The following is a 24,436-nucleotide window of genomic DNA, read 5'->3' on the forward strand; positions in this document are numbered from 1 at the left end:
ATCTCGAAGTGCGTTCACACGGCCAAAACCCCTGACTGAACCTTCAAGGGTTGTGATCCTCCTAGTTTCCTCTTGAGTTTCTACCTTGTGTGTATACCCCAGTTTGATAACATTCCCTTACAACAATTACACTGCTACAACCTCAAATTAGAAGAAAAAGCCATTGCAATTATCTTAGCAGAATTACACTCATGTATGATTCATTGTACGTTGATTGATTCCACTTTGTTGGACTCTTCAGCTTTCTTGCAAGATGTCTTATTTTTTTATCAATGTCCGTTGAGAGAGAGACTTACATATCTGTCATTGCTGTGGCTAGCCACAGGCTTTTTGTTTTAACAACTTATCAATTTAACTTGAGAAGATGCCTTTTTTTAAACAAGAGATCATGACGCTTTAAATAATTTACTCATCAGTGGATTTTGACGATGTCTTTTAGATCTCCCTCCCTCTTCACTCTAATTTATCTGTCCTCTCTTATGCACACAAATTGTGCATTCCTCTGTACTCATAGTTTCCCTTTGATCATCTCTTCTTTTGCCAGCTTCCAAAATCGTTTTCCTGTGTGCTCTGCATTTCCCGTCTCCCGTTCATCGTTATTTCCTGACAATTTGTACAAGAACACAAATATTTATCTATAATTCATAAATATGTAATATTAATTCAGAAACAACCTCAAAATCAACACCCTCTCTTTTGCTAAGAGGCTGAATCATCCATCTTAAGCAGACTCTTGTGAAATGACCATCTTTCTTTTGCTTTTAACCCAATCTCTTCTATTGCAATATCTTGACTGTATAAAAATCCCTAATAAAGCTAATAAAATTATTGCTAGGTGTACTCTTTATTGATTTTATATCATGAGAGTAAACTGTGTATAGCCCAAAATGAATTAGCGGCGATAAAATGCAGCATTCAAGTGAAACGGCAACTTCAAATGACAGCAAAGCCAAGTTCAAGTCCAGAGGAGACAAGACGATGGCTTGTCGGTGTCATCAAGAGATCTGCTATATCAGATTACGCATATTTGCATTGGTAAAACCCTTTTGCAAACATGGCAGACGACAACCAACATTTTTTAGCCATTTAGTACCGAAACATTGAAAATATCAACCCGAGTCAAATTCTTGCAAAAAAAAAAATGTTAGAATGGTATGTAAATGAATTGTCAGTGAGGTAGGATTACTAAGTCATGACAAGTGTTTGGTGTCAAGTTTTTGACTTTGTGATGAGGAAATAATTAATCCATAATTACGAGCTACGGTATTTAATGTTAGGGTAGGTGGTAAGATTTGAAGCATTCTTGCATCATCAGGACTAGGAGGAGGAGGAGGCAAGGAGGATGGAGACAGACTGGCAGGAGACTTGCAGGAATCAAGTTTTAGTTTTCTTGAATTGTCTACACAAGTGACGGGTGTTAATGTTGGATTAGAGATGGATCAGAGATAATTCAATTTTGTTTTCTTACAATTGTGATTAATTTTCCCATCTTGTAATCATCGGTTTGGTCGTCATTTTGATGAATGTTGTCGAGGGTTATCGAGTTGACAGGTTCCATGTTGCGTCAATGTTTACCGGGGACCATCATGTGATATTAATGAGTTATGTGCATTAACAAGATAGGTTTTGAGAGTTGAGAAGACGTGCAAGTCAAGCTTAGACAAGTTGGAAGCTTATTCCTAACAAACTTGTTGTTTTCTTTATAATCACTCAGTTTCTAAAATGTCAGACAGATCTGTGACTTTTCCTGTGTAATTCTGCCAGAAACAATGTAAAGATGCCGCCATTTATCGGTAAATGAGCAAAAGCATTTCGGACATATGTAAGCTATAGGTTACACTTAATAATAATTGGCGGTCTGGCGACCATTTGCCCATAAAAGTGTTGATTTTCCTCCATGTCGGTCCTCTTGTAGTTTGCCACCAAATTGATGCATAATACCAATCGCCGTCTTTGTACTGGGGTCATACGATCTATTAAATGGATCAAACGAGAAAAATGGCGTAATCTTCATAGCTGAAGAGTTTCCCCCCATCTTCCGCTTGCTTGCACCTTCACCGTGGGTGTCCGCAACACTGACGACTTTGTGAATGATGCGTGCTTACAGGCTTTGCGCTTTTTGATCTGTTCGCATTTGTCGCGGTCCATGCTTAGAAATTGACCATCATTAACTTCAATGACTGTTAACCTAGTGTAATATAGATCACAAAACAAGTTATCCATGAAATTCAAAGCAGATTTATTGGAATTTTTTTTAAACCAAATTACATAAGTAAAACTAACAATGACCCTATCATTATTATGTAGATTGGCTTACCAACATCATTTGCAGATAATCATGTCCATCTTGTCATATTATTGAAAATACAAATCAGTAAAAACCGATCACCTTTCATATTCTTACAGATCTTGCCGGCATGCTCCTAAAATGTTGGCGGCAAATTGTGTTAGTGCAAAATAGCCTCCAACTTGATCAGCACAAATTGAATTTTGGATAATTTCTAAATCATATTAACATTGTTACAATGGTTTTAACCATTGTTATTAGCTCTTAAGTAGTTGCATTACGTTTGTTTCTTTATTTGTCATCTTGTTTCTCTTAATTGAGAGTTGTTGTCAATGCAGCGCTTCCCAACGGGTCAGCCGGGGCCCGCAGTTATCCCACATAACTAGCGCGGGTCGTTATGACCGTTAACAAAATAGCAATATCCGATGTGTTGATGGAAACGATGGAATTTGTGTTGCAGGATGCGATGTGTTTATCGTTAGACACGTGTGCCACCAAACACTACGGCTGTAAAATTGATTTGAGGGATGAGTCACACGATTTGAAACCAGAACACAGAGGACCAAAGGAATTCTGAAACAATTTCATTTTTTTCTGTTTGGGTTATGAATATTAATGATATTTATGGAAGTGTTTTTTAAGAGGGATGGGCGGAATTTGGAATTTTTATTTAAAAATCTTATTATAAGCAGAGGGGAGTAGCGAATATTAACTTGAATACTCGCGAACAAACATAAAATGCAAGTGTGCTTGTATGCACACTCACATGTACACATGCACCCCCACACACTCAATATTCCAAATTTACATGAACACCCACAAACGGACGCCAATTTAGAGCTCCCTCTCAACATCTACATGTACAATAAATAAATGAAAACACAATTTCCTTGAAAATTATTCTAACCGCTTCACAAAATGATAATATCATGATAACACCCCATGGTATTGCATACGTTAACCAGGAACCAATGGGGTAAGTTGTCTGCACATTGTATGTATTTCAGGTCAATGAACGAAGCCTTTGAAATTGAGATTAATGTGACAGGGACATTCAAACCTGAATTTAATCATGATCATATTTGTACTGTGCTGTCATCATCCTGAACTTTTCCATCTCACATTGGAAACTAAAATATGTTTTCATTGAGATTCCACTGTGATTATTGAAATATGGTTTATCAAGATGATCAAACGTAACTATTCGTAAAATAAAGTGTTGTACAGCACGGAAAGGGATCAGATTTATGCAAAGACATCACCATGTTATATGTGTTGAACCATGCATATCAATACACAACCATCCCAAAAGTCATTTATGAATGAATGACTGAATAATCTTAGATAGAAGTAAATTTAATGTTGCTTGCTTTGATTGCATGAGGGATAGCTGGAAGGGGAATTTTTTTTACCCTCTTCGATCGGGTGGTGAAATTCAAGATGAGGGTTTGTAACAAACTTGCGGTATCTTAACCATGTCATACATGCAGCTCGAGGTACGTTGCTGTAGGCATACAGGTGTAGAAATATTCCACAGGACGTGCTTTGCAAAAGAAAAGGAGCAAACATAGAAGTGGGTTTGCTCAGTGTGTATTAGAGGGATCGTAGGAAGAGGCCAACGGGAGTGCGCCGTGTCTAACCATAAGGTGTGTAACATGTGACACTTCCCATGGTACATAAACCCTCATTTATTACGTATAAACAAACATGTTTGTTTTCATACTCTGTTTGCGGTATTTTTATTTCATATCGCTAAATTTGTCATTAAAAACTCTGCAGGATATCGTAAAGCAAGTTATGAATACTGAAACTAAGAAATTCATGTTTAAAATTCCTAGTGCAACTTTATGAGGCAACTTTCATTCGGTTTTATAATTGGATTTCAGATATGGATAGGTAAATTCTTATTTACTCAAACGCTCAAGAGTGCCAATTTATTCGCTGAAGTAATGCTGATAACCTTCTGGAACCTAATGCCATGTGTCATATGGCATGATAAATAGCTATAAAGAACAGGCTGTTACTTGTTCATTGTATAGCAACATTCAATGGCAATGTTGATTAATTGGTGCGCTGTTCTAAAGCTGTTAATTAGACCTGATATCAACAGGTTGCTAATCAGTGTTTAATTATTTATCCAGAATGGCACCAGGTTTGATCACTATTAATTGATTTAAAAAACTAATTGGCCATTTAGTAACAAAAAAGTGTGATTGTGGAATTTTATCAAGCGAATTAAACGACTCAGACATATCTTTCCTGCTAAAATATGTATATAATTGGGACTTTTCAATTAATTAAAATTTATAATCATATGTGCTATTCTGTTGATTGAATTCTTAATGAAGATTATATTAAATGATTGAAATGATAAGAAAGCATGTCACACACATCGAATGATCCGCTTAAGTCGTGTCTCTGTGACAGACGTCAAGATTGATCCCAATTATTGTCAGAAATTGATTGAAATAATATTTATTTTGGATGAATAGCGTTAAATTAGCGCCACCCCTTGCCAGCTCTTAAATCCCTCTCCTCCCACTTCTTTATTTTTAAGCATTCAGCTGATAGCTGTTGAGGTGTCAAATTTCATTTAGAGTTGATTTCAATAATAATTCTGACAGGGAAATTCACTTGCGATTTTCTGTTCCAGTGAGTGTGATCTTCTATGCAAATCATCCCATCCAATTTTTTGGCTTTGTGTTTAAGCACCCAGATGTAGAAAATTGAAATAAAAGAAGACAAATAATTTATTTGAATTTGACTGGCATGGCTAAACACATCCAAGATCAGGAGCTATCGGGGCTAATTGTATGTTTATTCAGCTTGTGGATTAGAAGATTGATCCTGTTTTTTCTTAAAGGACCAAAGGGTTCTTGCCAAAGGTCTATCGTAATGAAGTGGACTAATTGTACTACCACGTCTTGAAGGCTTGGTGACGTGCCTGCTAGCCATAAAACCATGTATTCAACATAAAAAAATGCCTTCTTTCTTCTTCTTGAAATTTACGGCCAAATTTTCCATCTTGTTGTTTTGCTTGGTTATGGTAATTGAAACCATGATGGTCTAATGCATTTGAACAATTATCTCTATTTTGCTTTCTTATTATGGAAGGACCATTGGGAGAACCTTCGAAGTCAAGCTTTAAGAGTCTAAGTTACATGGATAAACAGATTACAATGCTGCTCCCATAGAATTTAATAATGAAGTTGCTGTGTTGCTTTCTTAGTGTAAATTATATTGTTTTAATATCAACTGACCAAAAAATCCTATTTTAAAAGGATTTTGGTTTTAATTTGGTGGTCAGTTGACCAAGAACTGCATTATTAATCTTAAAACATTAATCAAATTTGACAATTATCTGGCCATAATTAGTAATTGAATATGATATTGAGAGTAGGTATTAATAATTAAAAAGAAATTGTAGCATAGATCAGTCTTTGTAGATGTCATATATTTAATTCAATTATGGATTATTTTTGTAACAGCAAAATGCTGCTCAGTTTTAATTGCATTAAATATATAAGCAGTTAACCAAATAGGCTGGCTGTGTTCAGTTCACCCATTGTACATGACCCTAAGCTTTGCCCGGACATGATCAATTAATACATTTGAGATCCTAGAGATTCCCAGCTAATTCCATTTACCAATTTAACACTTGTCCAGTCTTGAACTCTACGGCTTCAACTTCAATTTCATCCTATCAAGCAACAACAAAGAGTCTGTGTGTAACCAGAGGGTGGAAATGTCCAAATGAGCAAAGACTTTGGAAATTTCCTGTGCTGAAATTAATCTTAATTCCCCATCAGTTGAGTTCCTCACAGATCTCTTATCTTCATCATATATTTATACGTGATTGAAATCACAAATGCCCTGACAATCAAATCTCTTCAACTTGATTGAAAGTTCAGTTGTTGACTTTTACCCATTTTGACGTTCTTTTGTTATTTGGAAAAAGTTGACGTCGAAATCGTGTCAAAAAATAAATCAAGATTGCATCTCGAGTCAGAGGGGGTTGGTATAAGATGGGTATCATAGATTTGACGAGATCTGATGCGATTGATTTGTAAGGAAATCAAAGATAGGTACGCATCGGAGCGTGAACGTACAACAAATCTTGAGTGTCTGAGATGGTTATCGTAGTAGTCCACCTGTCAGTTATGGTTCAGCTCAAGTCAACGCGTGTCAAATCAAACCTCTTATTCTTAAGCATTGCCCCTGTACTACGTTATTTTTTCACTCTTGTAATGTCGGTCAAAGACTCCAAAATTCATACAAGTATGATGAATAAGCTTGTATTTGAAATAGGAAGGCTTACAGGGGTATCATAAAGCTCAATACTGTATTATCCCAATCCCCTTGAGTGATATATTACAAAATCAAAACACAAATCAGATTGAGTGAAATTTAAACCTCACAAACTCATTGTTGTACTCAGTGAATAACTCAACAAATATGGCCAAATATCCTCATCATATCTTACAATTGTAAAAGTTCGGTCAATTTGGGTAGAAATTTCGATAATTTTGTCACGACAAAATTTTTAAATCACAGATTTGGTTTTCTACTGTAATAATAGAACCCAATACAAATGTTGACCTGAATTGTAGTTAGAACCCTTTTATCGTAAAGTGCACGCACATACAGAGAACATTCAATATCAGCGTCCAGTTGAATGCTTTCATATGTCAATCTTATTGGTTCTTTGTGTGATTAAATCCAGTTTGATGGGGCGTTAAGTATCCCATATAGCCACGTTCATACTCAATTTGCTTCCTATAAGAGAGGAAAACTAAGTCAGGTTTTGAGAAATTAATTAAAAGTTGTGATATGACAGTGCTATATATTCTCACCTCCAAAGACCCAGTTCAGTCAGTACCTTGTGGAATCTAGGTCATATAATGAAGATTTGTGTGAACTTCAAGTTCTAATCTTTGAAAAGAACTATTTGGAAGGGATTGAATTGGTGGTGGTAGCTATTTGAAAACAGGGTTAAGGTAATGGTATGATGTGGTAGTAGAATGATATGATTGTTACATGGACAATGTTAGGCTACTAGTATGTCTTGAAGCTTTTTTCTCCCAAAATTCCCCCCTCCCCAAATTGAACTTAAAATAAGTTTAAAATGATTGAAACTATCAAAAACGTACATTCATATACCATAATTCCAGGGAAGTGCAAAACTTAATCCTTGTTCACATAATGAAATATTTTCTCAAATTTAAAGTATTATTCACATAATTCTTCCAACAAAGTTCTTAAATAATTTTTTTGGTGGTATTTTAGTTTTTCAAATTGGCCATTTTCTCTGTGCACCACAAGAATAAATGTGTGCGGCCGGCAGCTCTGAGACATGATACTTCTTCTTTATTTGCCTTTTAAATAACCATATCCAGGATTTCAGCTATTAGCACTATCAGTGAGAACCCACACCTCATGCATCCTCAACTCAGACCATATGTATCACATTATTTACAAGGGGAATAGATTTCCTCAATGTAACACATATTGCAAATGGTGATCATTACCTTATGCTGTGACAGGAAATTCACTGTTTTTTGTTCTTTTTCTTTGTTTTTCTTAATCTTCACAGGTCAAAGTGATGCTGAGGGTTGTACCATCATGCAATCCCAACGACACCGCTACTTTTGTCACGGTGGATGCCAAAAAGAAACAGGTGACCTTGTTTGACCCCACTTTCCTCACCAGCAACTATGTGACACGGCCAACAGACGCACAGGTGTCACAGCACCCAAAATGTTCGCCTTTGACGCCGTGTTCGGGCAGGATTCATCACAGGTACGTACGGATGAGATAAGTAAAAAAGTATTTAACTGTATCGGTTTGGAGATTTCCATCAGTGTGACATTACTCGGTTAAAAGCACTTGATGAAGAAGCCGCAAATGGACACTAAACTGAGTCATAGCAAGGAATTCCTGATGTAAAAGAGGATTAACGGTGGAATGAGAGTGCAAGTTAAGCCATCCCCCACACTAATGGCATGTTTTACTCCCTTCCCCAGCAAAGTTCACAGGGTTTGCATGGGCGGCCGGCCAGACGGCTGCTTTTTAGATACTCAGGGATGGGTGTCTTGTGAAAAGATGATATTAAGCCCTAGGGAATGCAAGGTGTGACAGGAAAAAGTATCTAAAAGCATGGGCCATTGGTTGAGATGAGTGAAACAAACACAATGAAAGCGGCGATGGTAAACTATTTTGGGACAATTGGTCCATTTAGGGATAAGACTCATCTTTTAAGATATTTTAATCCAAATTTTGTGCTAATTGTTCTTTCAAGATATCATAATTGCTATACTAATCTGTGATTTTACCTCCCCTTTTCATCCTCCTTGTTTTTGTTTTGTTTTTCGGCTATGTTCCACTCAGTTTGAGAGCTGTTGAACACAACTTTAAGAAGCATCTTACCAATGCACAAACAAATGGATAATCACACTTTAGACTAGGGAAGAAATCTCCTTAAGAACTATCAATATAATTTGCTTAAGTTCATTTCCAGTTCAGGTCATCCTCCTAAATTTCATTTCAAAACTTTTAAGTTTATTAATTTCTAGAGCTGTGATTTTCATTGCACTCACTCTCCTGAGTCCCAACCATTTTTACTGATCCTTACACCATCTAGAGATAGAAATAGCCATATGTTAAATTACACACCCAGGCAGGGTTGGATGGCAGGGTAAGCTGGCCAGCCCAGGAGGGGTAATCCTGGAGGGGATATTACTCCATAGATCAAGCTGATAATGTTTCCAGTAAGCATGCTATATGTATTATAGCTACACGCTGCTGGCCAGCTCGTCCCGTCCCAACATATTATGATGAAGAGAGTGTCAACATGCGTTATTAAAGCATGAGTGCTGCGAACAGATACAGACTATGATGAAATTGAAATAAAGTAGGTATTATATTTATAAGTAAGCACAATATTTTCACGGTGCGAAATTTTTGTGATTAGAAAAGAATCATTTTTGCAGCATGAAATTTTCGTGAAATTTTTATTTAGAAGAAAAAGATTTGCGCACCTATCACTCGCAAAATTTTCATACACACAAACATTTCATGCTTTATATCACTAAAGCTGCAAGAATCTTTGTGATTAATTCTCAGCATAGGCCTATGGGATACTTCGGAGATAGAACCAAAATTAAGTTCAGTTTTCAAACATCAGGAAAACTAGATTTGGGTAATTAAAAGTGTGCGGTTATTACTCATGGGAAAACTTATTTTCAATAATGCAATATTTAGTTTCCAATTTTGCACCATCCTCTGAAAGGGAAACCTGAAAAGAACAAGTATATATAATACATTGCTTATATAATGACAAACCAGGTCAAATTCAAATTCTGTAGTGTTTGTATAAAACAAATTCTATGAACTATATGGGTTGAGCATAATATGAGAGGTCATTTGACAAGTGCCTTCACCAATATTTTCTTTATAATTGAAAGAAATTTATAATTTTGTTTATAGACAGTTGATTCATCATATTTATATCTGAAGCATATTCATTGCAACGCACATACAAAATTGGTTATGAAATATACAATATTACAGCATTGAGAGTAACAAGCCAGGAAACCACAGTCTCAAATTACAAAGTCATCAGGAACTGTAGCTCTTGAGATATAGCTGTTCATGTAATAGCCACATGGCTAGCTGGGCAGAAGGCCAGTTTTTAAGGGGGTCTGAGAGCAAAGATAACGTTACATTAACGTGATGAAGACAGTCCCCACACACTCGTAATAGACATATGAGGTCAATGTTTGTTATGTCAGAGTTGCTATCCAGACTGTTTAGCATGGGACTACGGTGTTATCGGAACAATTTGAGAAGCGAGAATCAATAGCGACTATTCTGTGAGTAAATAGCAGAGGTCGTCTGTCTGTAAAATGATAATAAAGAGGGGGACAGTATCGGTTGTGTGTATACAGAGATGATATGTTAGAATTTTATCCTGTTACAGAAATGTCAAGCCTCTCAACGATGACATAGCTCACCTTTGTTAACATGGTTAATAGCAATTAGATAGTAATTTGATGTAATATCACATAACAAATTGTGAAAATATAGCTTGAAACCTTTCATCTTATAGTCTGAAGCATGTCTGCCTTTCAGAGCTGCCACACACACCCCTACACATGTAAACACTGGCAACTGAGGACATCGAACCACCCTATTGAATTTTCACTATCCAACAGGGAAGATATGGTTAAATTTAACTATGCAAGGGGCGGACTGACCTACAGCGGCAAATGTGGTCGATGGCTATAATGCATTCTTATACTGTATTAGATCAATGTTCTAGAACTTGTTTGTCCGCAGTTACAGATTTCTTATAAGTGTGTCCTCATTAGACAGTGTTTACAAATGCATACACACACACACACCCCACACACAAAATGCACCCCACCCCCATATGCATCACTGTAAGCTATACCAAATAAATAAAGTGATATTTAACATGATTACCAGCATCAAGTTAGTAATTGTACATTGCTAGCAGTAAACAGAAACTATTTACTCCTTCAATAATGCAGCAGCAAGAATGGATTTAGCATTCATTCCATACTGCCTATGAATATAAATGTGTGCCATCCTTAGCTCAAGCTCTGTGTTTAACACCTGAGATCGGGGTTAATCAAATCCTGACGGTATGTCGCTTACCTTCATGTAGCTTTATACTATAATTATACCGCCATTGAATAAGCGCAAAATTTTATAGACAGGGTGAGGGCTTATTTGCCTTTAATTGTGTCTTCGCAGGTTAAGAGAGTTTTTTTTGTTGGTTAAGGCTATCGGGGCTAAGGTCAATTCGTAATAAGGACAAAATTGCTTTGTGTCTTTTTTGTACCTGTTTAGGTAATCTTGCTTTTGAACTGTAACACAATTATAATACCTTGGGCAGATTCTTGTGAGATAATAAAAGCACCTGTATTAAAGAAGAAAAAAAAGGCTACTGTTTTTGTTTGAGGGTATTGTGCAAATATGGCTGGTTAAATCATAATGCGCTATATAAAATATTAAGACAGGGTGAAATTAATATTTTGCACCAGTCTTCACCTGCTAATTACCTGTAATTACTTGATTACTACTGCCAGCACTGGCTGGCTGGTTGGTGTGTCAAGGGAAAGTAAAGATACCTGGAAAAAGACTCAAAATGGAACTTAATTTGCAATATTAGCCGGCATCAGGCTATCAAATTCAGACTGAAAGGACTATCATTGTATGTTGGAGGGGTCAAGTGAGGGCATTGTGAACATATGTTACTCTCAACACACCTTTTATTGGCCATACACCTGAATCATTTTTTTGTTTTGTACAAAAGCATTAGGGTCATTGACATGTGGATTTTTGTATAAATGGGTTCAGGAATGGAGTGCTTGGAATTGGTCCCTGTTATGCAGGGAATAATTGGGCTAAAAGCGGCATCTCTGTACCTGTGCTCTTTGAACCACATCTAATCCGGCTTAAATACTGGCATTGTTGGTGGAGATGAACTTGTCCCCTTACGCCTTTATCCCAGATGGTAGTTGAGGCAATAGCTATTTGCAGAATATTGCTATCTGCTGAATCTTCCCCTTAAATAGTCATTGGGGACAACTTGTGTCTTATGAATCATATCTCAAAAATATACTCCCACCATCATATCATTTAAAGTCTTGTTTCTCCAATATAATATTATGAGATAGATAGAAAATAGCAGTATAAATCATTCAACGATTGTGTCCTAAGTTTTGGAAGGCATTGGTTCGGCTCATTAACGCTGAGGAAGTGACTGGGTATGGTTGAAGTGCAGAAACAAATCCACGTAGATCGGTGAAAGATTTATAGCCCGAGTAAATGTGTTGGTTTACAGTGTGATGCAATATTTATGGAGCTATTTCAACATTGTATTAATAATACACATGAAGAGACAATATAGAAGTAATTGATACATACAATAGGTGCTTTGGATGAGTTATCAGGAGAGATGGGAAATGGCAGAGCATCGCTTCTCTCTCACACTCTCTCTCGCTCTTGAACTCAAACAAGTTATATCGTAGTCAGCTAAAGAATATTATGAAAGTATCTGATAACTTATGAATTATGCATGATTCTTGTGAAGAGGTACACCTTACAACCCAAAAGTAGTTCAATATAGGTGTACCCATTGAGAGGTAAATGCCCAGCATTGATGTGATCTGTGTTATAATTGGAAAGGCCAGCCTGCACCTGTATTTTTGTTGGGAAATTTTATTTTCAAAGCATTGAAATAAAATTAAAATATAACTTTTGTGCATCTATTAAACTCTTGATATTAAGTCTTATCATTGCACTATTTAAATTTTTTTAGCTTAAGTTATTGTAATTGGTCAAAGAAGACAAATTTGAATTCAATGAACAAAATACTGTATAGTGTGATATTTTCGCTGAGTTAATTTTTTAGCGATTTTATCAAATGTGGACGGTTTATTTGGTGTTTAATTTGTGTTTCCAAATATATTCACATTAAGTATTATGTTTAATAAATATTTTTGCAAGGTCAAAAATTTGTGGCTGCCTGTTTGACTTCAAAGGGCACAAAAATTAAACCACCACAAAAATTTCCTGCTATACAGTAGGGGCCCTATTTATTTAGTTTCAAGTTAAAGGACTACCCTTGTGAATCCATTGGAGGCCCTCTACACCTGTTCCCAGAATAGAAAGTGACAGAAACACCTGTATTCTGTTTGTATTATCTTCTATTTTATGCATAAAAGTTAACAATTTCCATGATTCTACCCTATGATATTTTGTTACAAATTGAAAGTGAAAATTTTAAGAATAAGGACTTACTGTATTTTTGTATGTATTCTTGTATGATAGGCGGAGATTTGCTCAGGGAGTGTAGCGGACATTGTCCAGTCTGTTGTCAATGGTGCTGATGGATGTCTATTCTGCTATGGACATTCGCGACTCGGTAAGTGTTTTCCTTGTTTCCATTAATGTTGTATTATTATTCCTTATATATTTGAGTATTCTGAAGTATCGCAGTAAATGTAAGACTTCTCAGCTCTATCTTGGTCAACTTGGTCAAGAGGAAGTCATCGCCATAGCAACTTAAAGAAAATGTTTATACATGGATGAGAGAAAGAGGAAACATACAAGAATGAGATGGAAACATTTGATCATCTTAAAGGGTTTCATTATATGGATGAACATTGTAAATGTCGCACTTTCCGTGAACTTATGGAATATAACTGATAGCACATGAAGTTATTCCCTGTTTGATTCAAAATTAAAAGTAAAGATTTTCATCAAACTGCAGTGATTTTTTTTCTTCGTGTGGGGAATAGATCAAAAACCCGAACTCAAATGCAATCAAAGATGTCTGTGTGTATTCTCCATGAAATTAACTATATCGGGCGCAATTTTTTTAAGACTCGGAAGACTCTGACGTGTTTAATGACAACTCCAGAACCTCCTCATCCATCTTTTTCTTTTGTTTTGGTGCGAATTTATTGATATTTGTTACGATTCCCCTTCCGTGGTCCCCTGTGGATACTTGTCACATCTTATTACTCAAGTGCAGTCAAGTGCAGTCACCAGCTTTATCACATATTCAAAAACCGATGCCCGACTCCAGCCGATGAGAGCAAAATATTCAATATTGAACAACTGTTATTGGACATGTGCTTGTGTGCAAAAAACACATTTTTTTTCACCGGGGATATTAAAACTTTATGAAGCTAAATCTCTTGTGTTTAGTAGGTCAAAATGAGTGAACTCTCTTGAAGTACATGTATTGTAGGTTTTCAGTTCCTTCTAAGTGTCATTAGAAAAGATATAAGAATATCATCAATGTCTGCTACACAGTATGTCTTTTATTACTCGCTCGCAACATCATGCTTTTGGTACCGTTGAGAATTTGTACTGTCTTCCTCTAAATAATTAAAAGGAACCAAAGCTTTCAAAATATTTGACGCGATCATTATTACATTAGATTTGCATCTCCCGAATATGCGTTGACATATTCAGCATAAAACATAGGAAGTCGTAAATTCCTGCAAGATTCACAAAGATTCACAAAGATTCCTGGGAACATGATAATGACACATTTCATCAATTTCATTCTTATGATCATACATCTGCGAAAAAAATGTTCAGTCCAGTAAATTCAAATTTATATTATTAGAATTATTGTTTTCTGTTATAAGATGTCCCCATCAGGATTATTTGCCAATTTCATTGAGTTAAATTTGCCATCTATTCTTTGGGATAAAATTTCAATGATATACATGTAATGAAATATTTAACTGTAATTGCTGTACTCTTGTGTTTTTAGAGTTTAGCTGCATTGGAACACCAAGTTTTCACACTTTCGTTGATTTGTTCAGATTTATTATTCCAAACTTGATCCTACATGTGTGAAATACTTAAAGCGTTTTTGAAGCTTATATAATTCCAGCAGCTCCTGTCTAGGCAAGCAAGTTTCTGAAGTGGAATATTTTCAGTATCAAAAACATATCATGTGAATAAGAATCTAGGTAAAGTTGTAGGCAAACGTCACATTGATGTGAGGCTGTGCACAGTGTTTTCTGCAGATTCATTGGAACAAATTTAAAGTATGCATGTAGAGGCTGTGGGAAAAAATGGTGACTGTCCAGGATTTCAGCCTGGACCTTCAGTATACTGGTTTGGTGCTCTATATTCAGAGTTATGATTATGATTATGAAGAAATGATAATATTAAATGTCTGCATAGGTCTACATTTCTATCTCATTCCATGAACATCTTTTTCATTTGCGAAGCTTAAACATATCCTGGTATAAGACCAATGTTTACTCGGATCTAACCCTTTGGTCACTGTACTGGACACTGCTTCCTATAACATGTAAATATTAGTATACAACACACTGACCAACAAGAAAGTAATAAACCAAACCATAGTCTATTGAGATTTATGGTGGGAAAATTAAATTTGCGGTTGCAGAAAGTAAGGTTTACATATTATGGTGTATATTGGAAGTCGGGACAAGTAAGGAAGCCAGTAATTGGCCTGGGGTTTTTAGATGCCCCAGCATATTGATTAGAAATCAACTTGTGTGAAGTTGATTTCTCATTCAGCTAGCTAATAGCTGTCACATACAAACACATGGGACACCCTCACTCATATCAACATGGTGAGCTAACCTTTAGTATGCGAGCAAAATAACATCTTTATTACGCTATTTTGGTCGGTCTTTTCGTGTCATTCACACATATCACTGATGTAAATACCAAGGTTGTTTGATAAATGAATAAATCATGACATTTTTGGTGGGAAAAAAGGTTGAATTTCAGTTTTGCAGATAAGATATGTAGCGTAGAATTAGAGCTGTTTACACAATCGTTCATCAACAGGAATTAATATTTTTTATAATTAAAAAAACAAACCAAACCAACACTTAACCGATTCAGTTAGCACTGCCAAACACTGTCATGAAATATTGATGAAGTTCCAAGTTGTTCTACATGAATTTTTCACACACTAGACAAGCAATTAGTGTTTGTTATATTGAACTCTTTCGGAAGGGATTTTCTGGCTGGGGTGACAGGCCAAACCTAGTTTCTTCCGCCATAGGTGTGCCTACTTATTGCAGGTAACTCAAGTATTGTAGATAATGAATTAATAACAATTTCATCATGTGTTGTCATGAGCATCGTGCAGGGATGTATGTTGGAGGTAAGAGAAGCCAACATGAATTTTTCATTCTGATATTCCTGAATCTTCATCATCTATTTCATCATGCATCAATCAATTTTTAAAACCCTTTGCTATAAACCTAACCTTAACCTGAAAACTATATTCCAAATTTAATTATAACTCCCTAGGGGTCTATATATGCCCAACTAGTACTCATAAGACTTTTTAAAGCCTAATTTAAGCTCTAAACCAGTGGATTTTAGTGGGGAGGGGTAAAGCAAAATGTTTGTCCCCATTTGTCAATTTTGGCCTAAATTTTGGTCATTTTAATGACACTTTAATCTTTGCCATCCCTATTTTATCCCTGAAAAAATTTGGTGGGGGGCAATTATCCTTCTGGCTACCGGCACCGCTTTTCAAACGACTGCACTGGATGACAATAAGATGAATCAGGATGAAACTTATGCACTCATCAATCCAGGGCAGTATTTCAAGATTTTTGAAGACATAGGACATTTATTGAGAAAAATCACCAGGATCTTATACATATGCCAATATGCTAAGACATGCGTCTTAGACCTCAGTGCATACATACTCAATATGCACTCGATAGAATTACTGTATTTGGATTGAGCACTGAAACTCATTCTTTACAATGTGAGGTCAAGTTGTGAGATATCAATAATGAATGGAGGTTACGAATGTTGACTTGAGATATGAGGCTGTTTGTTCATTGTCGTTTTGCTCACGATTCGTTGGAAAGTGATCTGTAGTATTAACCCAAATTGATATGTAACAACTTAATGATTGCCTATGTTATTAACCTATATGTTGGTAGTGAAGACACCTACGTGATACACAGTGGTATACGTGACAATTAATGATTTTACAAATCATATGATGGAAAGATGCAATTCAATACACTCAAATGGCTTCCAAATGTTAATATGGAATAATTCATTCAAAATTGGCAATTATTTATGCATTTGAAATTATAACTTAATACTCTTAATTAAACATTGACATCAAATTAAGATCCTGTGATACATTTTCTTCAATCATCTCAAAGAATCATTAATATGTTTCATACATCATGATACATAGTGATACTTGCAAAATATTAATGATGCTGCACATTTTAATCATTTCATTGCAGTAAGTACCGAGTGATGTGTTCTAATTAATGATGCAATACATTTCAACACAACATCACCTCGTCATATATTGCATCTCGCTATTGTTTCACAAAACAATAGACACAATGACCACTTAGAGGAACTATCAAATCTGGCGCCAATATGCCACAAGCATACTGATGTTCAGCTTAATTTAACCCTAATGTTGGAGACTCCTAGTTGAATACCCGAAATAATAACATAGGAAGAATAAAATAACGAGCGTCCTATTTCTCGGGTACGCAATAGCAACAAGTGAGGTTCACGTGTAGTGCTTTATAAACGAAGCGATAACATCCGATTCATGCTTTCAATTGTCTTAACAACTGATAGGCTTTGTAATGCTATGTGACAGTATCCTTATATTGGCCAATCTCCTTGCCTGCACTGTTTTTGTACCAATATCTATGTGTATGTTAAGAAAGCACAAGCCATGATTTGTTGATCTTAGCAAGTTTGTATGGTTTCTTTGCTCTTACTTATAGAACTGAAAGATTTCTTGATTTTCTTGTAATTTTATGTTAAATTAATGTTTTATACTAAGTATTCATTTAAAATTGACAGCATTTAGTCTTGAAATTTGGTTTTAAACTACTGGAAAATGGCTATTCACTGTTTTCATAATATGTGTTTCATGAAGAAAATAAAATACATTCAACATGCATTTGCCACTCAAAGAACATTTCCTTGTTTATTCTATTCGCTTTGCTGTTTTTACCTCTGCAAATGTGCACAAAAGGATGAAAATGATCCAGAGTACTTAGATTGCATTTTGTCTTTCTTTCATACCCCTAGGTGAGTTTCATGCTTTGGATTTGATTGTATAGAGAGCTATCATGACCACCATGTGTAGAAAGAAAGTTCAGCCTAGGGAGTTACTTCCATTTACGTGAAAGGTTTTGCTCAAATCTCGTCAGCTCAGAATTCATGACAATTTCCATTTAAATTACACATATTTCAGAATTGCTTACATAATACCATTTACATACCCAAAATATTATTGCAAATTTTACAAAAAAGAAGACAAATTCTATTTTTAGAAGTGACATCATCCTCTAATGTTCAGATTAATTGTATCGTAGCCTGACCCATATTTAGAAAATAAATTGAATTGAATGGAAGTACTGATCACAAACCAAGATAAGAATGAGAAATAGAATTGAAAACGACCCTTTTTTCATTGTCTGTTTATGGGGGACCCTCAGCGTAATGTAAACTGTATGGACACGTAAAGTATCAGATACGATGGACTTATGGATTAAAGTTGTGAGTAAAAGGCCAGGCTATGGATTTACGTCTAGAAGTAATGTCACATTATAGTCTGTCCCACACAAAGCAAGCAGGCCCCTTCTTTGTAATCAATAAATGGAGTTGTACAGCAGAAAGTGAATTTTATGACAGACAAAACACAGGAGTGAATATCAATCACCTGAGCAAAGAAGAGGTTCGCCTTGAGTAAGGGGAAGAAAACAAAGAGATAAACTGTTTTTTGTATTTTTTATTCATTATTACTAATTAATTTACTTTGTGATTTTGTTTATTTGCATACAGGTAAGACCTTCACCATGATGGGCAGTGATGATTCTTCACAGAACATTGGCATCATACCAAGCGCCATCTCATGGTTGTTCAGGCTCATCAACGAGAAGAAAGAAAGGACGAGTACAAGGTTCTCGGTGCGAGTCTCTGCTGTGGAGGTCTACGGGAAACAAGAGAATCTTAGAGACTTATTGACTGAGCAAGCAAATGGTACGATAGGTTTAAAATAATACGAAAACTAAGAAAAGTAGCTAAGATGACACTGAAAAACAACTGAGGCCTTCAGGAAAAATTTTAAATAAAAATGTAACCAGGATTATTATTAAATCAGTTGCGTCATGTATGAATTAAATTTGCTTGACATGATTTTCTAATACCCCGTAGTGATCGTAAACAGGTTGCTTCATTAACTAAGTAAGACCCAGTGGGCCATATTGAAACTAATTTTGATCAACAAGGCCACCGAGCTGTTTTTGAAGTCAGATTTTCCTTTCAGTATTTTCACTTTTTTTGTGCCAGAGATACTGTCACTGTGTATTATTTGTTATGATTGACTTTGTAGGTAGTAATAATGGCTGCGGCACATCCCCTGCACTTTACCTGCAAGAGGATCCTATATGTGGAGTGCAACTCCTCAACCAGAGTGAGCTGAGAGCACCAACTGCAGAAAAGGCTGCCTTCTACCTGGATGCTGCAATAGCTGCTAGAATGAACAAAGCAGGAAAAGGTAATTCATGATTATAAAGATGATGAAAATGTCACAATGTTTTCCCCTATTTATGAAACAGTGATAAAAAAAAAGGACAAACTCACTTCTGAATCATACAGAAACTGATGAATGTAATTCAAGAAGGAAATCCGTAAATTTCAAAATCATTCTTCGAATTACATCCTGGATTAATCAACATTTTAAAGAGATCGGTAATTGAAAATGTTGCATTGCTTCCATATACCATGGCTTTTTTCTTGAGTGATTTGCAAAATTACAGTATGCATTCATCAAATCTGTTACCACACAAAACTAAGTTGACATCCTATATCATAGCTCATTTAAAGTAAAGAGAGAGAGCAAAGATACATTAAGACTCCCCAGTTTATATCTGACTCACCGTGTTGACACATGGAAACTTGTAGGTCCCGTATCAGTTTTCCCTAAATTTTCCAGTTTGTTATAGCAAGGAGTTTCTTGTTTCAATCGGATAAAACAAAAATCGTTGACTCATACTTAAACATTTGTCTTTTGATTTATGGTATTCGCCTTCCCTCATTGGGTGTGGTGTCGTAAACGTGGACAACGCTAAATAAGAAAGTGTTTCGGGTTTACCTGTGGTTATTATTATTACGTGTATTATTGGCGTGACAAAGCCTAGGATTATTCCACTGGTGTAATGTTATCCTTATAGACGTATTGTTGAGTAATTTGGCAAAGTGGTAATAGGGCTTGATTATTGGCTGCTAGCTATGGAGAAAGGTCATGAGATGATGAAATAACGGATGTTCATGCGGTGTGGTCGCATTGGCTATAATGATGCTATATACTGCTATTAACAAAAGAAATTAATTGTATTCACATAAGTGTGTTTGAAAGAAATCATTTATTTTTATGTAGACTTCATTATGGAAAGGTTTTGGGGAGCCTTCCATTTGATTTGAGAAAAATTGGAAAAGGGAATAGATTTCTCAGTTACTGTAGAGGCCAACCATGAACACACCAGTGGATTATAGATTTGATTTAAATTCTTGCATTGCACAAATCTGAACATATTGAGAGAAAATAACATCAGAATTGATGGGAATGTAGTTGTAAGGTTCATTTGCATCAATTAAACTGTTAACCACAAAAATATCATGTATAATGCTCCTTCAAAAAGTATTGAATAGCATCATGTCTGCTGCAGATGCTTGGCGATTCTCCTAGGCTTTATTTTAATATCATTTCCTTTTTATTTTCCTTTCATTTTCAGTGGAAGAGAATGATGACAAGTACTCGCACATGTTGTTCACACTTCACGTCTACCAATACCGGATTGACAAGTCAGGTGGTAAAGGAGGTGTTATTGGCGGGAGAAGTCGTCTGCACCTGATTGACCTCGGAAGTGGGGACAAAAGCGGTGGTAAAATCGTAAACGGGGTGGCGCTGTCCTACTCTGCACTGGGACAGGTTGTGTTAGCCCTGTTGAATAATGCTAAGCATATACCTAACAGGTGGGTGAAATAACTACACATTTTGAAAATAAAGATTGATAAAACTATGAATTTTTAAACTTCACTGAGCATAGAATAGTGATAATGTACATAAAAAGAGTGATAATGCACCATCGCAATGTTTCAACATGCACTTGATGGTACTGAAAGGAGCTCTTACGTTTCTGTAAAACTGAATACAATAGAACATTGCATGTTTTACCTTAAATTCATTCCCAAACTATCATCCAAATAAGACACCATTTTATCATGTGAGACATTAAGTATTCTTGAGTAATCAGAATGCAAGATAATCCACAAAATGAAAGCTTAAAATCTGGGTTAGACTGTCAAATTTGATCAGTGGCAACTTGTTTGGCACCATTAACAAGTTTCCTTCTCTCTGCTTACATTCACTATATTTCAGAGATAGCAAGCTTACGAGGCTGCTGAGGGAAGCTATGGGTAGTCTTACCTGTAGAACGGTTATGATTGCCCATGTTTCAGCTGCGATTGCGTGCTATAATGAAACACTTGGAACCATACAACTTGCGTCGAGAATACACCGTATGAGGAAAAAGAAATCCAAGGTGAGTTGGATGGTTTGCTACTTCTGTGTGATATCACATATCTGCTGTTAGTGGTTGGACTATTTAATTATATGATGTATTTCAAGCAGTTTTTTTAATCTCATTCCTTTTATCAAGATATGGAGCTTATTGTTTTGTTTTAAAAACACACAAGTATAGAAATGTTTGAAAGGAAATATTTCAACATTTATATCAACAATAGTATCAACCCCATGAAAACTACCTGCCGATTGGCCAAAATGAATATTGTATACAATTTTGAACCAATCAAGGAGGGATTAATAAGATCATATGCAAATGCAAGTTTAACCATAAATAGTTTAAAAGCCTAGTCATGATTGGCAATTGAAATGAGCATTTCAAGTTATCAACCAATCAGAAATGCTGTTAGATGACCAGTAGTGTCCAGGGGGTTAAATGAAAGATGAAACATTGAAATCAAAGCACAAAATAGATAGAGGAATGAATTATGTATTTCTGTATTTGCAACAAGACATACACATTAAATTATACATCGGTTAGTAATAGACTCATGCAGGTGATACACTATTAAAAACTCATAATCTCAGTCCTCCAATTGCAACCATATTATTTCCCTTGCAGCCTTTGAGATTTGACAGCTCTTACACTGTCCTATCATGCCAACCTGATCACTAATTAATTGCCAATTGCCCGTAACTCTTTCACCCCGTGTTGTAAATGAGAGATAAAGACAGCTGATATTAGTTTTTTTGTTCTCTTGTAAAGCATGTGTATATATTTGTGTGATATATATCGGAAACAAGTGTATGCTGATGAGAAATAGACGAGGTGATTTCAAAATGTTGACAATTTTGTGGGATGATTCAGGTGTTATTTGGGGAGGTGTGAGATACATGTAACACTGTGCAAAGTGACCGACCGCATGTTGAGGTGATTCAGTGTTATTAATGAGGCGTCTTGTACAGGCTTCATAATGAAAAAAAAATCATCACTGACGTAAATATGGTCAGTTGAACATAGGTGGGGATAATTGAAAAGAAATTTGTCATTGCAATTTAAATTTTAAAAAGCTACCCACAAGTACATTTGAAGTTGATTCCAATTTAGGAAAATACAATCTATAAATGGTAATATTATCAGCTAGATTGAGGTTTAATTTGCATAATTGAAGGTAAGGTAGAATGAGATCAAATTGGGATGAGCTCTTTGCTAACCTCAGTTGGCCTGGAGGGAGGAAGCAATGATGATGATGAAGATGATGATGATGGGTAGGTTGACGTGACAAATTGGTCTTGATTGTTCCGTTATCAATAGACAGTCAGAATCACAACAGATGGCAAACATTATCAAATTTGAATAGCTACACAATGCACAGAGAAAGGTATTGTAGGAGTTAAGTATGGGAATCTGGAAAATCGCTCCCGGGATGTAATATGGTGGGATATACGGGATTGACCTATGGGATATGAGGAATTAGGATTTAAGAAGGCTTGGATTCACAGTGGTAGGGTGGATGGATTTGGTGAGGAGGAAATTGGGAGGAAAATAGCTGAGGTTTAAAATTTTACATGCTGAAAGATAACATAATGTGCAACTTTAACAAGAAGATTATGTTGTAGCTTGTGCTTTTAAGATACTTGAGGAAAAGTGATGTTTGTACCAAATGCTGATATAAAATTGTTGTTCACTTAAAAAGATGACCTGAGTTAACCTTTAACATACTGAAAGATGTATGGATATGAATAGGCAGCTTGTCATGAATAGATATTATTGGAATGAAGTGACATTTGTAGAAAAAAAAACATGACTATAAATGCATCTATAATTGAATCAATTATGCGGTTGCAGCAAACCTTGATTGATTCCTGCAACATTAATTTGAAAAAATTGTTAGTAAGTGAAATAATTAATCAAATTACAGGAATTATAATAATAGTAAGCATGCCCTGATCAGTTGGAGGAGGCTCAACAGATACATATTTAGAATTTTTCTACATTCTGTTTTGATTTTTTTCTTTTGGCGGTTGAAAAAATTGTCTAGACCTTGGATGTCTGAGCAGTAAACATTTTCAACTAAAAATAAAATTATGCCCAGAATCTCTGTTAAATTTAGCAATTGTTTTTCATTTGTTTTTTAGCAACACCTGGAGTGTTGTTGGCAAGTTGCCTATGATAACGATGATGATCACCCACAAAAATAACTTTTGTATAATCAAATCTTGTGTTTCCACCTAATTATTACAAAAACATATCACTGTTGGCAGGAAATACAGTGTTATATAGCAGTATTGTGTTGATAAACTTGCAGGAAAAGTGATGGGTATGTGACAAGTAAAACCCTGCCACCATGGGCTATTCAATTTAAAATCCACCCCTGTGGAAGAATTAGCCAAAGTCTTTCACAGAGGGAGTATGAGTTTCTAATCAAATAGACAATTGGGTAACTTCCATTTGAAATACCCACTCCAGTTGTGAAGATATAGGTAAAGCCATAATACAGGGGGAGTTTGGGTTTTAAAATGATTAACCCTGACCAGTTACATTTGAAAAACATACTCCCCTTGTGGAAGATATTTCCAAATCTTCCACAGGGGGTAGTATGGATTTCAACTGGAATAGCCCAATTGGTCAATGCCTCATGGGGAATAGTACCTATCAGTGGGTTAGGATTAGGATTGGAAGCAAAAAGAGCACACATTTTATACCAATTATATTGAATTAAACATATTTGGGCAAACTGTTTACAACATGGTAAAATTTAAAAGACAAAATGATCAATAAATAAATAATATGACAAATGGTGGCTTTAATAGCTAAATAAATAAATAAAGATTTTACATACCTACAAAAGGTTATAGCTCCCTCTCAAATGCTGTATATGTGCCACATAGCCTGGGGTTATAGAACAGGGAACTAAAGGGACATTACTATCAGACTTGTAAAGAACCTTATAATGTGAGAGTGAGACATCCCTGTTTAGTTTGGTGAGAAGTAGTCATATAACGTCCTGCAATATTTT

At 35.7% G+C, this 24,436-nt stretch overlaps 1 protein-coding gene across 1 annotated transcript in view; it reads left to right on the forward strand.

The window, feature by feature from the left end:
* Positions 1-24,436, forward strand: part of LOC140153247 (uncharacterized) — a 244,178-nt gene that overhangs the window by 214,566 nt on the left and 5,176 nt on the right. The window contains 7 exon segments of the mRNA XM_072175942.1: positions 7,881-8,007; positions 8,010-8,086; positions 13,148-13,241; positions 18,674-18,871; positions 19,224-19,388; positions 20,626-20,866; positions 21,273-21,435. Coding sequence (XP_072032043.1) covers positions 7,881-8,007; positions 8,010-8,086; positions 13,148-13,241; positions 18,674-18,871; positions 19,224-19,388; positions 20,626-20,866; positions 21,273-21,435 — 1,065 coding nt within the window.

Source organism: Amphiura filiformis, chromosome 5 (genome assembly GCF_039555335.1).
Source record: "Amphiura filiformis chromosome 5, Afil_fr2py, whole genome shotgun sequence".
Classification (NCBI taxonomy): domain Eukaryota; kingdom Metazoa; phylum Echinodermata; class Ophiuroidea; order Amphilepidida; family Amphiuridae; genus Amphiura; species Amphiura filiformis.